The sequence below is a fragment of the Astatotilapia calliptera genome, chromosome 11, assembly GCF_900246225.1.
Source record: "Astatotilapia calliptera chromosome 11, fAstCal1.2, whole genome shotgun sequence".
Lineage (NCBI taxonomy): Eukaryota > Metazoa > Chordata > Actinopteri > Cichliformes > Cichlidae > Astatotilapia > Astatotilapia calliptera.
Window position 1 is genome coordinate 33,393,506 of NC_039312.1, and position 15,525 is coordinate 33,409,030.

General features: G+C 38.0%; 1 protein-coding gene across 4 annotated transcripts; it reads left to right on the forward strand.

Annotated features, from left to right (window-relative positions):
* The first annotated feature begins 6,447 nt into the window (after positions 1-6,447).
* On the forward strand, positions 6,448-14,781 carry LOC113031969 (interleukin-21 receptor-like). Of its 4 annotated transcripts, none has more exons than XM_026184553.1 (9): positions 6,448-6,466; positions 8,694-8,787; positions 10,770-10,905; positions 11,021-11,175; positions 11,333-11,484; positions 11,578-11,740; positions 12,098-12,194; positions 12,277-12,361; positions 13,576-14,781. In XM_026184553.1, the coding sequence occupies exons 1-9, from the start codon at positions 6,452-6,454 to the stop codon at positions 14,110-14,112; spliced, it is 1,434 nt and encodes a 477-aa protein (XP_026040338.1). In that variant the 5' UTR covers positions 6,448-6,451; the 3' UTR covers positions 14,113-14,781. The 4 variants fall into 4 exon arrangements, with proteins under 4 accessions (XP_026040338.1, XP_026040336.1, XP_026040337.1 ...); XM_026184551.1 differs by lacking the exon at positions 6,448-6,466 and adding an exon at positions 6,623-6,766; XM_026184552.1 differs by lacking the exon at positions 6,448-6,466 and adding an exon at positions 6,623-6,757.
* Positions 14,782-15,525: the final 744 nt, after the last annotated feature.

Sequence of the window (15,525 nt, forward strand, 5' to 3'; positions counted from 1 at the left end):
ATATTTAAAGATGAATTATGCTGCGATCACAATATTGCTTTAGCATGTCATCTTTTAGCATCCATATAATTTTCACATTCTATCAGTGATAGCCTTGAGGCGCTTTTTACTGTGACATAAAGACCCTGCAATATTAGAGAACAAGCCCCAACCATCAGAAGGTCCCCTATGAGCATCAATTAGAGACTTTGTGAAATAAGAACTCCTTTTTATTGACAGCATCTCCAGCAGCACCAGGCCAGAAAGGGCCAGCCAGAAAGAAAAACAACTTAAAACTAGAGAGTGAGATTATACAAATGCTACTAGCATGCAATAGTTGCATATAATGGGGCTACAGATGTAAGGTACTTGCAGCCATATAGCTCTTTTCTGTTCTTATTGACCACTCAATATTTGGAATGGTAAATGGACAGATTCTTATTTAGCTCTTTTCTACTCTCCCAGAGCACTCAAAGCACTTTATAACACATGCCACATTCACACGCATTCATCAGAGAGCAACTTAGGATTGCTTAGGTTAGTGACTTGCCCAAGGATATTTGGCATACAGACTTGGGGGAGCCAGGGGTTGAACCACCAGCCAAAGAGAGCTCCCGAGCTACAACCACCCCAGTGGACTGCAAGTCAAGGTGAGAAGGCTCCTGGTTTGACCCCGGCTGGGGTCTTTCTGTGTAGCAGTGGTACAACATTTTCTACCACCTTGCCACTCGAGAGGGAAGTAGGCATGAGTGGAGTAAGGCTTGGTGCATCATGGTCCCCAGTAACTGAGAAGCGTAACTTTGGGATGGTTCAGGGTCAGTTGATCCATTTACATATCTACTATTTGCTCGATGATATTCGAATGCAGTTAATAGGCTTGAAAACTAAAATAATACTTTATACACAGAGTTTTGTGTTGGTCATCCCATGAAAAACCTTTACAAGTCAGCTGATTTTTATTTAATGTTTTTGTACAATAGCTTTATTGAGTGTACCCATGTAAACATTTACCTCCACACTAAATATTTTGAGTTACAGGTTCTGAAAGTACATGTGAATGGGTCAAATTTTTAAAACAACTCTTGATAAGTACAGGAGACTTTTCAGGGCTGAGAAACACTCTGTTTAAAAGAAAAACAGTGCAACCAAATTTACACCCACTCCAAGTATCACAATCTGAAGCCAAAATCTTGTTTCTGTTCAGCACGATTATTTCTGTAACCGACACTGAGCATCAACATCATGTATATCATAATAGTTTCAGAATCAAAACATAACCAGTTTTTTAGATTTGTGAGGGGTGGACTAGCAAAGCAAGCACTGGTATTATAAGAGATAAGATAAGATAAGATAGAACTTTATTAATCCCTCGGGTGGGTTCCTCTGGGAAATTCGACTTCCAAAAAAGCACAGCAACGACCGAAATTACAGTTACAGAATTGTTATATATATATATATATATATATATATATATATATATATATATATATATATATATATATATATATATATATATATATATATATATACACACACACACACACACATATAAATACAGAGACAAATATAAATAAAATATACAAAGGGGATAAATAGAATAAATAGGAATAAAAAAAAAAATACAAGTGAATTGCACATTTCAAGTATTGAGGTCTATTGCACTGTTGACTATTTACAAAAGTATTGCACAAAGGTATTGTACAGTGAGGTGAAGAGGCACTACAGCTTAGTTGTTCCCCCCTCCTTTGTCCTCCTGTTTCCTGTTTCCCCTCCCTCTCCCCTTCAGAGAGGAGTTAAACAGTCTGATGGCGTGTGGGACAAAGGAGTTTTTAAGTCTGTTAGTTCTTGTCTTGGGGAGAAGCAACCTGTCACTGAACAGACTCTTCTGATTGTTTATGGCCGTGTGCAGAGGATGCCCAGCATTGTTCATAATGTCCATCAGCTTTTTTAGTGTCCTTTTCTCTGCCACTGTCACCAGAGTGTCCAGCTTCATGCCGACCACAGAGCCAGCCCTCCTGATCAGTTTCTCCAGCCTGGATGAGTCCTTCTTTGCTGTGCTGCTCCCCCAGCACACCACAGCATAGAAAAGTACTCCAGCAACCACCGACTGGTAAAACATCCTCAGGAGCTTCCTGCAGATGTTAAAAGACCTCAGCCTCCTGAGGAAGTACAGTCGGCTCTGGGCTTTTTTATACAGGTGCTCTGTGTTGCATGACCAGTCCAGTTTATTGTCCACCCACAGCCCGAGGTACTTGTACTTGTTGACCACCTCCACCTCCTCCCCCTCTATCTGAACCGGCAGTGGACCTTCTCTGGACCTCCCGAAGTCCACAACCAGTTCCTTAGTCTTTGAGGTGTTGAGTTGCAGGTGGTTTGTGTGACTCCATGCGACAAAGTTCCTCACCAGACTTCTGTACTCCTCTTCCTGATCATCCCAGATACACCCCATGATGGCCGTGTCATCTGCAAACTTCTGAATATGGCATAATTCAGAGTTGTAGCAGAAGTCAGAGGTGTACAGGGTGAAGAGAAGAGGGGACAGCACAGTTCCCTGTGGTGCTCCTGTGCTGCTGACCACAGTGTCAGACGTGATCATTTACTGGAGCCGACTTCAAAAAGTGTATTTCTGAGTATGAGCATGTCGTACTTATATGTTACAGCAATTATATATGAGAGTAATGTTTGGTAAAGTGAGTACAAGAGACACCACCTTTAGCAAAAGGTAAGCCGAGCAGGTAATGAAGCAACAATTGTGAATTCACCATCTAATGGTGCACACTCTTCTGTGTGTTCAAATTGCATTCAGGATTTTCTCTGTGCATTTATCAAATCAGAATGAGTGATGGACATTAAAAGTGAAGTAAGTGAGGGAAAGGAGAAAACATGTGTGACCATAGTCAGTCTAATAGTTGCTTCAACAGGACTTTTGGACCTGGAATCCACAAGTGGGGATAGGTTAACTGCATCAAAACATCTCAGTTTAGTCTTCATGATTAATTTGACACATTACATCCTTTAAACATAATCTCTGGCTCTCTTCCACAGCACGTCTTCCTTCTCTCACCCCAACCGGTCGCAGCATATGGCCCCTCCCTGAGCCTGGTTCTGCCTGATGTTTCTTCCTGTTTCAGTTTCCTTCCCACTGTCGCTAAAGTGCTTGCTCAGAGGTGGTCTCATGATTGTTGGGTTTTTCTCTGTATGTATTATTACAATACACAGCCCCTTGAGGTGATTGTTGTGAGTTGGTGCTGTATAAATAAAATTGAATTGAATTGAATTAAACTTTCACCTGAGGCCACAAGTGAGTGAAGGATAATAAAACCAATAAAGATTCTGAATTATCATTGCCGTAATTGCACGTGTTTTCTTTATCAAACACCTGGAAAAATATGTGAACTACTGATATTTTTAAAAATGCATTTAAAAGTTGTTCAAACTTTACCCTGGAGGTTTTCTTTTGTTTTTTTTAAAGAATGTGCTCACAGTATCTTAATTTTTACATTTAGCTGCATTCACACTGTTACTTCTGTTTATTATGAACATTTCTGACTTTTCAATAAATATTATTTACCTTTTATAACATAATGAATTAACAGCAAGGCAAAGAAGGCAAGAAGAAATTGTTAACAACCATCAATAAACAGCTGCTATAAGAGAGCTGACTTCACATTCTGATTCATGAACCTTTTTCTGAAAGAAAATCAGGAAGGAAAAACTGGGAAAGTGTGACTAATTATTAGTGCCACATTAAGAAAAAAATGTTGTACCTTTTGAAATTTTAAAGTTAAACATGAAATGGTGTTTTCAGAGAAAAGAGGGGAGGCTATTTTGAGGAAAGAAAGTAAAAATATGGAGATTACAGTTGTCCTTTCAACCCTAACAAATGCCACGGCTTGAATAACCTCTACAAAAAGACTTGTGTCCATCTTATTGTGTCTTGTGATACATACATCCCCTTTATTTGTTGTTGGCCAGAGGGGCCGATGGCGCGATATGGCAGCCTCGCTTCTGTCAGTCTGCCCCAGGGCAGCTGTGCCTACAACTGTAGCTGCCTCCACCAGTGTGTGAATGTGAGAGTGAATGAATAGTGGCATTGTAAAGCGCTTTGGGTGCCTTGAAAAGCGCTATATAAATCCAATCCATTATTATTATTATTATTATTATTTATTGCACTAGGGTGTAACCATCAATATTAATGCAACTGTCCATTGTCAGCGACATCAACGCTCTCGTTCAGAACTGAGGAGAAAAAGTCAAAAATATCCACTTTTTGTTTTCTTCCACTGTAGGTCCAGATTTTCTGTTCCAACACATTTACAATGAAGCTGAATTCACTTAACATTACAGGAAGTCTGGTTCAGCGCTCTAATTAAAAAGTCCTATTCTGATTCTATGAATATTATGGCAACACAGAGTTTAGATGGAGCCTAAGGATGGGTGAGGGGATTCACCCAGTACTAACTACCCTGTTACCTACCCTGCCCCTATGGTAAAAATGAGCAGAGAAAAAGTCAAAAATAATAAAACCAACTTGTAGGTCCACTATGGTTGGGTGGTGGTGGCTCCTCTGGCACTACCTGTTGGCACTACCATTTCTAACTACGGACCTCAGGGACTGAATCTTCAGATGATGTCTTCTGCTCATCGCAAGAACTAGATGAAAAAGCACAGCAAATGCCCATTTGCCTCCCCATCTCTCTTTCCTATCTTGACGGTCACCGATGTCACCTGATATCCAGCCACACTCTATCATCACCTCCATCTTCGACCTTTCACTTCTAACTAAGGCAAAGGTTGCTTCATTGATATTACGTCATTACGTTTTACTCTTTTCCATGTTATACTTAACATAATTCGTCAAGTCAGTAACTATCAGTCACATATGAATTAGGATTATGTATTATCATTACAACACTTAATACCATTTCTCTTATTCAAAATCATGTATAATGACAGTTTGGCGACAAAGTTCTTATATTTTCACATTCCTGCAGACACACACAAATCTACCAAGGTCACAGCTGGATCCTGTCCACACACAAGATTAAGACATTAGAACAGTGATTTTCGCATTTTACATATTGGCCAAACTTACATTTTGATTATATATTTGATTAAGAATAAAGATGATTTACTATTAACAAATATGGTCGAGGTCGTTTTTAGCATCTGGTATCATTTCAAACATGAAAGTCTGGATGTTGTTTTAGACTCTTAGATGCAGGGAGAGGAAAGCTACAGGGCTTCAGCCACTCTCTGTCCCACCTCTCCCGATGACCTATCTGAAAGTGATACTTAGGTATTTCAGTGATGGAGTGCCTTCAAACAGTGATGTTGATAGCTTTGGTATGACGCTTGACCTTTGATTCTAGTCTAGTGTTTTGATTTTCTGTGGCTCATCTGCATGCATTTGCAAACATGCAAACAAAGCAAAGTTTTTTTTTACATGTACTGAGCGATGTCTGTTTACTGTGAATGTGTCTTTTCTCACAATCTGATGTCTATCAGTTTCCTCTCCATGTCTAGTTCTCATTCCTGGTTTGTGAATTGTTTAACAAATGAAAACCTGCTCTTTGTAAAGTGAACATCCAAGTCTAGAAATAATAAGAAATTAAAGGGAAACCAGTGGAGGATCTCAGTCATCTGTCAGGATTATATAATAAATAAAATAAAGTGTCTAATGTAGAGAGGAGCAAGTGTATTTAAACTTTATAGACAGTTAAAAGAGCTTTTGAATAATTTCCTACAGTTGCTTAGTGCAGCTTCTTTAGCTGTGGGGAAGTGTGATCCATTTTATGTGCTTGACAGCTAGAATCTAATTTTTGGAGAATGCAATTTTTGTTTTCTAACTTCTCCTCTCTACACCAGATAGTGCCAGATAAGTATTCCCAAGAAAACTTAACAAGAAATGCATCTTGGGACTTCCTGTTTACTTTTATTTGTGGTTGTGAAACGGGAATGTTGAGTTTAATTGTTGAATTGTTGTTAAATATGCACATAACTCATTGAAACATATTGGTATAATTGCAGTGCAGTAGTAAAACGTCAGTATTTTAACAAGATGATGTATTTCTGAAATTGTCACAGGCTGGGTCTCTGACCCAGCGCTCTGAGTTCATGTTTGTATTTGTCTCATTTTGTTATGTGATTTAGTTTGTGTTATTTCCTATCTGCCTTTAGTTTAGGCAGTTGTTATTCCTGGGTTTTCTATGTTTTGGGGTTTTGTATTTATTCATCACATATTAGGTCTGTTAAGTTGTGTTGTCATGTTTTAGTTTTAGTATTTCCTGTTTTATTCTGACAATGTCATGTGTTCTTTGTTTATTGTATTTAGCTTTCCTCTCCTGGTCCTGTCATTAGGTTTATGTCTGTCAGCTGTTTCCCCCATGTGTCTCCACTTCCCCTGATCACCTCATGTATGTATTTAAGCCCTTTGTTTTCTGCATGCCATTGTCAGGTTGTCTGCTCATCCATGTCTCATCTCCAGGTACCCATGTCAGTTCACTATGGTTAAGGTTTTTCATGTTTTGTTATTAGTTCACCCAGTTTAGGTTATTGTTTAGTTTTCACCGATGCCCTATTATTTTGTACCCTCGTTGTTAACCTCAATAAACGGCTTGTTTTGTTAATCCACACCACGTTTTGGTCTGCGTTTGAGTCCTCCTCTGCAACACATACGGTCTGCCCCAGTCAGACCGTGACAGAAATGGATGATACAAAGGACCTGTATGTGCAGCGCGGAGCAGCCATTTTCTGGCGAGGTCATCTGTGTGTTCCGGTATTGCAAGTAAACTGAGATTGCTGTGGAATATAAGTGTTTATAGAAAATGTATGTAACACTTCCACATTTTTTAAAGGAGCCTTGTGTGATTTAGCTCTTTGTAATTTGTTCTGCACAGAGAGAGGCCACTGCCGTATTTTTGTGTTTGTATTTTATTTCATTTCCCTTATTCCTCGCACTGGCGCATCTTTTTATTTATCGTTTATCCTGTTACTTTGCCACGTTACCTCTCATACTGTTGATGTTCAGTACAAGTCCATATGGCTGCCGTTTCACAAAAGTGAAGGTCAAAGGACATTTTTGTTTATTCAGTTGCCATTGGCAATAAAAACTGCACATTAAGAACCCCAGTAATTGTGTCCTGTGTGGCTAAGCATTTCCCAGGCTACATTTAAAGGACCTTGTAATAAGAATAAAAAAGAATCTAAATCTAAAGTCCCCGCCAAGCTTGTTTTTACAGTTTTTGCAAACAGCTGTGTTGTTCAAAACTTTTTCCACACCAAATGAGATTTAAATCTTGATAAGGAAAAACGTTCAGAGACAGCCATCCTCTCGAGCCTATCTCTATCAACTTGTGGTTGGTAGCTTCACTGAAGTGTGAGAAACCCAGCAAAAGTCACAAGCAAACCAGTGCAGTAGTTCTCAGATTGGTATTTGTGTTCAGAGCTGTGTCCAGGATCTTCACTTGTTCTAGTGCTTAATTATCATTCTAACATGAAGCATTAATTCTTGTTGGGTTTTTTAGTTCCCATTTATGGGTTTGTAATTGTTGAGCTTTGGATGCCCATTACTTTACTGCACCAGCCCTATTTTGGAGTCTTTGAGTATGTTATAGCTCCCTCATGGTTTCCCTCAGTGTTCTCTCTGTCTCATCTTCCTGCTTCCCCTCTGATGTGGTTCATTCATGTTTCATTCCTTGTTTCATTTATCTAAGCTGTTATTTTCTTGTTTATTTTCTGATAACTACTTTCCTCTTGTGCTTTGTTCAGAGTTTTACTGGAGGTCTGTGCCCGTTCCTTAATCACCGTTTGTGTGTACACCGTCCATTGTTTTATCCTGTTGGTTCTGTGTATCTTTTCTGGTTTGCTCTCTATATTTTGCTGAAGTGTTTGACTTGTTTTATTTTGTTTTTGGACCTTGGACTCATCCTTCAGCTTAATAAAAAGCTTTTTTTTTCCTGCATTGGAGTTCCTTATTCTGTAACCTACAGCACACAGAAATTACTTGTTTGGCTCAATATTTGAAACCTTAAACAAGCATAAATTGTAAACTTGTTGCACTACATTATGGAAGACCATCAAACCACCAAAAAGTAAATACATTTAGGAAGAATAATTATCTTTTTTTTTCTTTTTTGACAAAGTTGATTTTTAAAAAAAGAAACTTGCACGTGCACTAAAGCGAATAAAAATGCAACCCTAAGTGACATAAAACAATGTCTCTTTAGGTTTTGTATCACGGGAAAAAAAAACTTTAAAGAACCGGATAATCTTCAGAGACTGAACAGTTTTATTAGTACAATGAAACTAAATCAAAAGCACGTGCCCAAACCAAGAAGGCAAGAGGGGAAAAAAAACCCAATGACGTAAAAAAAAAGACTTCCTGTGATGTGATTGATAAGTTTAAACCTCAGCTCTATGTCTCATTCACCGTCTGAGACATCAGTGGCACCACAGAGCTGAGGTAATGGCACATTTACTAAAATATCACTGAACTCATGTCAGCTGGTGAATTTATTCATTATGAAAAGTTATAAACTTGATGCATTTTATTTGTTATTTTCCTATGACAAGTGTAGTTTACGAAAAGATAAATTCTAATCAATTGTAATATAGATGAAATGGTACAAATTTCATAATACTGAAGAAGTAGATACATTGTAATGCAAAATTCAAAGAGGCTTTAAACATATATGTTTTATTCATATCCACAGAACGATACCTGTGTTCAAAAAGACATGAAGTGCTGGCAGCTCCTGTTTGGGCTTTGGTGCTGCGGCATCCTTGCAGTGACCAGCGGGATCGAAGGTATTGCTCATTTGTATGGAGATGTTTTTCACTTAGCTATGGGAAGTCATTAGTAAGGCAGCTTATGGTTTATCTCATCTTGCGGCTGTATCATATCATCCTTTTCTTCCTACTATGATTAACTGCATAGCTTTTAATGTCATACATTCCAGTTGTCAGTAACAGTAGGAGGTTCAGAGGTTATGTTTAAATGTCAAATAGTCACACATGTTAGCTATCATCATATCACATGTTGTTGGTTTTGAGCTTTGATTAATATTTTGATTATTAAATATGGAAAGTAGCTTGATGTTTATCAAGTAAAATTGATTTTTATTTCTATTACTGTGGAGAAATGATGTACTTTTTTTACTCTGCTACATATTTGACAGCTGGATATGCTGGTTATTTACCAATCAAGGTTTTAAATAAAAAAATAAATAGAGTGCCTTCTTAAGGATTGAACCTTTTAAGGGAGTGTGCACATGGGATGACTGAGCTGCTAGCAAGAGATTTACCCTCTAAACTGGTGATTATCAAAATTCAATCAATCAAAATTTATTTATATAGCACATTTTAAAGACCGAAGTACACCAAAGTGCTTTCCAGTAAAATCATGATACAGATAAAAAATCACAATATAAAATATAAATTACAGATATAAATAAAATAAATAAAATATAAAATAATTACATAATCTAAATGCAAAGCCAGATGTAAATTACCCTAATTAGCCCTGAATGCCAGGTTAAACAAATAAGTTTTTAGACGTGATTTAAAAGACTGAATGGAATCTGATGCGCGAATATGAAGAGGAAGAGTATTCCATAAGCTGGGTGCAGCAACGGCAAAGGCACGGCCTCCTCTGGTCTTCAGCCGAGACCTAGGTTGCACTAAGAGCAGTTGGCCCGATGATCTTAGTGCTCTCTGAGGGCTATACAGACAGAGGAGATCAGCTAGGTAGTCAGGTGCCATATTGTTTAGGATTTTATAAGTAAACAATAAAATTTTAAAATCAATTCGGTATTTAATAGGAAGCCAATGTAAGTTGGCCAGAACAGGGGTGATAGAATCATACTTTCTATTGCCGGTCAAGAGACGTGCTGCAGCATTTTGGACCAGATGCAATCGCTGAAGAAGAGAAGATTGGAGGCCCAAGTAGAGAGAATTACAATAATCCAGTCTTGAAGTGATGAAATCATGAATGAGTTTCTCCAGATCTTTGCGTGGTATATAAGGTTTAGCCTTAGAAATTAGGCGTAGTTGGTGAAAGCTGGTTTTTACCACAGTAGAAACCTGTTTATCTAGTTTGAAGGAACTATCCATGAAAACTCCAAGATTCCTAACAGCATCAGTGAGGTGGTTAGCAACAGGCCCGAGTGTGCCGGTCAGTTGTCCCAGAGGCATATTTCTATCAAAAACAATCATTTCTGTCTTCTTTTCATTTAAAGTAAGAAAGTTACGTGATAACCAGTCTTTGACATCCCTCAGACAATCAAACAGAGGATGTAGTGAAGATGAAACATCCCCAGTCAGGTGGAGGTAGATTTGAATATCATCAGCATAGCAGTGAAAAGAGACATTATGTTTTTCAAAAATGGAGCCCAAGGGCAGCATGTACAGAGAAAACAACACAGGACCCAATACCGAGCCCTGGGGCACACCACAGCGAAAAAGGGCAGAAGAAGAGGAATATTTTCCCATCATGACAGAGAACGACCTCTCAGAGAAATATGATTTAAACCATGATAGAACATTTCCAACCTTGCCAAAAGGATATCATGGTCAACCATGTCAAAGGCTGAAGTCAAATCCAATAGAATTAAGACCACAGAGCGCCCAGAGTCAGATGATTACATGGTTAATCGCATAAGGCACAAAAACATAGGAGTATCCAGTGTGTGTTACCTTATCATACACAAGTATAGCATTGAAGTAATCAATACCAGAAACTGTGAAATAATAATTGAATATTTCTTTTCTTCTACTTTTTCTTTTTCTAGCTGATGTACCGTCATGGATGTGTGTGACTGACTATATACACAACATTACTTGTGTCTTCAACAACATCACTGCTATTCCATTGGGAAAGAACAAAACGAACTACAGCCTATATTTCAAGGAGAACTCCGAACACAAGTAAGTTTTTCTTAAATAAATACATAAAATACTTGATTCTTCTTACAGAATTGAAAGTGTGTGTTTCTGCTTCTAAATTCACAAACATGTCCATGTTCTGTTTTTGCTCCAAAAGCCCTTCTTGTCCGCTTGTGGTGATGAATCACAGTTACTACTGTGAATGTCAACTCAACAATAAGCTTTGGGCGGATTATAATTCCTATGAAATTGACATTTGTGATGAATCTCAATGCATCAATTTAGAAAATGAATTTAAGTTAGCAAATCACAGTAAGTATGAATTACATTTGTAGTTGTTGATTTTGTCTTAATATGTTAATGTGCTTCATTTTTAATGATAGTCTGAAAAAAATATTATGCACCCCCTTGATGCTTAGAGGAACATTTTGATATACCTAAATATGATTTGATTGATATTTCTAATCAGTTCAGCTGAAACCTCCGCCTGAGCTTGTGGTCCAAGAAACAACAGAGACTCTCAACATTACATTTAAAAGTCGATATGATAACCATTTATACCTTGGTGGTTACCTCATGTATGAAATATTACTTCAAACACCTGAAAGCAGTGAGAACAAAGTAAGATGAACTGTTACGTGCAGTATATTTACTAAGAATGTGTTTTATTCTAAAAGAATCAAACAATAATTGTTTCTTTAAACATTTCCACAGACTTTTACGGTTCCACCCCAAAAGAAGTTTGAATCTATTAATCGGAAATTGCACCTGAAAAATAGTGAATATTGCATTAAAGCAAGATATAGACCTCAAACATATAGTGAAACTTGGAGTGAATGGAGTCAACCAACATGCTGGGAAAACAAAGCAGAAGAAGGTAAAGGACACATTTTTCATAAGTAAAAAAAGGCCTCTGTTATCTGGAGCTTTCTAAAAATATGCTAACAGTAAAATTCAACTACATTTGCTTTAGCAATTTTATGACAATGATAAAGGAATGGATTTTTAGGTTTATTTAATGCTATTCATAATCACAAACATAGGTGGGACGCTGCTCGTGTGAAGCAGCCTTTTGTTGTCTTGTGAGGTGTTTTCTCTGAACAATGTTTATCAAAAACAAGTGCTGCTCTCTTCCCTTTCTCTCAGCGCTTTTGTAAAATAGCACAGATACTTGATAGATAATGGACTTGCTGCCATCTTTGTAGTGTGAGTCAATAATTCTGTGTAATTTCAGAACCAGAAACTTTATTATTATTATTGGCCAAATATCTGTTCCCACTGTGTCTGGTTTTGGGAGCTCTGCTGTTTGTATTCTACAGTCCAGCTGCAAGGTAATTCATCTAAGCTTTGGAATGATTGCATGTCTGATGAGGATAATGTGCCTCTTATTCATATTTTGTGTCTGTGTGGCAGGATGAAGATAAAAACTCTGTCCCACACGCCATCCCCGGCTCCTTTCTTTCAGCCTCTGTATCAGCAACATAAAGGTGATCTCCAGGTAAGGAGATAACATGAGTGATTTCTGAAGAAGCTTAATTTTAACTTCTGTTAAAATCAATTAAGTGCAGGAATCCTAACATAAGGGTCACAATGGAAGCACAGTGCAAAATGACACGTTAGAAATGAGATGTAAGAAGACCACATAATTAATGATAGATGTGTATAAGCTTTATACACATCTATCACATAGTAATGATAACTTCACAGTGAATTGGTCAAGGTCCATGGGTAGGCAGATAATCTGCTGTGGTTACCCCTAACAGGAACATCTCTGGCATCCTTATTTATTTGATGTGTCAGTCAAAGACAGCGTTCATAGTGTTTGTGACACTTTAGTAACATTCTGATGCTGCAAAAAATGTGAATACCAGCATATTGTCAAACTAGAAATGCAAACATGCTGAGTTTAGTGTAAGGATGTGTTCTGTCTATCATGTTGACCATCTGGTAACTGGTGATAAAAGAAAGCATTCAGCAAAATAGGATTTTGACAGTTCATCAGTCTTACTGAAATAAACCCAGTTGCTGGAAAGCAAACCCTCAATCGTGTGACGCAGAGCTCCAGATCTTTCAAAGGATAAATAAACTCTAACTACAAGTGACTTTAGATAAAAAGTCGGCGCATCATTAAAACATTCGTCCTGTGCTACCATATTCATACCAAGTTTTATGGCAAATCACACAATTTTTGCTAACACGATTCAGTTAAAAACAGTTCATGGAAGCACAATACTCAACTCTGCACTAGAAATATGAGTTGAAGAGTTCAAGGTAATCCCCTCAGAAGCAGAATGAGACCTTTCAGTCAGAGAAGGAGTGGATGGCCAAATGATAACAAACAGTGCTAAAGCCTCACAAACAAGCATGAGAAGTCTGTTTCTGTTCATGTAGCGGTTCTACAAATGTCCCTCCTTGAGTTAGTTGTTAGACTTTATGATACTGTGTATCTGGCTGCTGTGAGAAAAAGCTTTCCCCGGTCAATAGGACCAGAAATGAACCACTCAAATATGGTTGCAATGACAGATGGTAAAAACTGCAAGTAAAAAAATAAACACCCTAAGTCAAATTTGTAACGGCAGCATGTTACCATGACAAACCATTAAACATCTATACTGCATTGGTGCTTCATATTCTGAGAGTGCAGGTAGTACACAAGTGTGCTTTTTTCTACTGCGTCACACCTGATGCATCTTCATTTTGTTTAATTTGCAGGAATGGCTTTCTCCAAAAGGTAAAAATGTACTAATGCACAAAGCCGATGAGGGCATGATAAGTGATAGAGTGGCTGTTGTGCCAAAACCCAACACGAAGGACCCAGAAGAGACCCAGACCTTCCTAAACCCTCCAGTGATTCAGCTGGCATTCCCTCAGTGCCAGACCTCCTACGTTGGCCTGCCTGGGATGGATATGGCTCCTGCTCCTATAGCTATGGTCTGTCCAGCTAACACCTCTTATACTCAGCTCCCCTGCTCCGTCTGGGAGAGGGGCAGGGAGGCAGAGATTGCCTCCTCTCCACCTGAAGATGTCCTGGATATCAGCTGTGTTGACTCTGGCTGCAGCTTTGAGGATGTGACACAAAGCCCAGAGTGCAGTTTACCAAGCAGTCCTGTTGTTGAGACTCTAGCACCATGTTACTGTAGTGATTACTGCATTCTTAACAAAACAGCTGAAGGTGTTGTTCCTGTTTTACTGTCTAAAGAGAGCAATGTAAAAGTTTCATCTGATTCCCAGCATGAGCGCGAGAGTTAAAGCAGGAAATGGTTCTGTCAGTTTGTTTGGAGCCAGAAAAATTCATAAGAGTGGTGGCACTGACAGCCACGGCTGTAGACCACATGGCAGGAGAGATTCCATGAAGTGGCTTGAAGCTGGCCAGTTCACTTGTTGCAAGTTGCTGTGTGTTCTTGATAGCAGCGGGTTTGTGCTTGAACTTCATACAACATTTACATCTGTTCAAATGTATGTGATTATCATTTTTTATGACAAAAACATAAAAAACACCATATAACACATAGAGTAGGCTTCTGCTTTGGCTGATTTGCATATGTTAACACTTGACGCATTCTGACTGCAGAATGTTAAGACGTGAATGTTTGTGAATTCCACTAGAGCTTTGGATGATATGATTTTCTGTAGCTGTATGGGGAAAGTGTTTTGTTCTGTTTTTTTTTTTTTAATTTAATCTACCTTATTTGCAATATGTTTATACTTTGCATTTAGCTTTTACTAAGAAATCAACAATAAAAGAGATAAAGATCCATATCTATGCTTAAATCAGTAACTTTGTTCTTGTTTTACTGACTTATGAGAGATGTGTTTGGATCTTTCCTGGATCATTATCCATCTCCAAGTTGTTGTGCAGGTGATGCAAATATTCAGTGGAAACGATTGTTTTGAAATTTTCCTAAGGGAACAATAAAGTGTAACCTCAATACGAAAGTTTTACTATTTATTTCTCCAGTCAACATAACCAGTGCTGTTTTTGTGGGTCTTTTAGTCTAAAGCAGCTTTAATTTTTAGCCTGCAGATGACAGTCACCATGGTGGACTGGGATGCTTTGTAACAGCCATGGAAATTGCTTTTTCGTTTTATTCAGCACACATTGGTTTCTTTAACTGTCACTTCTAAGGTGAAGAATGATTTTAAATGTGACAGATTGAGAGGATACTCTTTTCATACACATGCGTACAGCACACGGTGACAAATTTCTCCAGTTTTTCACACCAAAATGAGATCATTCAGAACAACTTTCTATTGATTTTCAGTTATTTCTACCATTTAATGGGATAAGTGGCCCCAAATAATGCCAGCAAAATTCCCACTCACAGCATAACAGAGCCTCCAGAGTCCCTCATAGTACTGATAGATTTCTCGTCTCTAATTAGTATGTAGCTTGGGCAGCAACACATATGTACCAAAAAAGTCCTTCTAGAAACAAATAATAATCGCACTTGCAGACCATCCAGGGGCAGAATTATTAGTTTTAGTGTATTTTATGTTTGTTTTAACTTTTGTTTTTAAATCACGTTTGTTTCAGTTAGTTTCCAGAGTGGATCTTCTTGTTTCAGTTAAGTTATTTATTTGAGAATATTTAGTTTTAGTTAGTTCAGTTTAGTCTTCTTAATCATTACTGTATGGAGAATATATGTCAGAGGTAAGATTTAG

Coding starts and splice junctions, on each gene's coding strand:
- LOC113031969 (XM_026184551.1), top strand. CDS start 6,686: ATGGATGATACAAAGGACCTGTATGTGCAGCGCGGAGCAGCCATTTTC. Junction 8,788..10,769: donor AGTGACCAGCGGGATCGAAG/GTATTGCTCATT, acceptor TTCTTTTTCTAG/CTGATGTACCGTCATGGATG. Junction 12,195..12,276: donor TTCTACAGTCCAGCTGCAAG/GTAATTCATCTA, acceptor TCTGTGTGGCAG/GATGAAGATAAAAACTCTGT.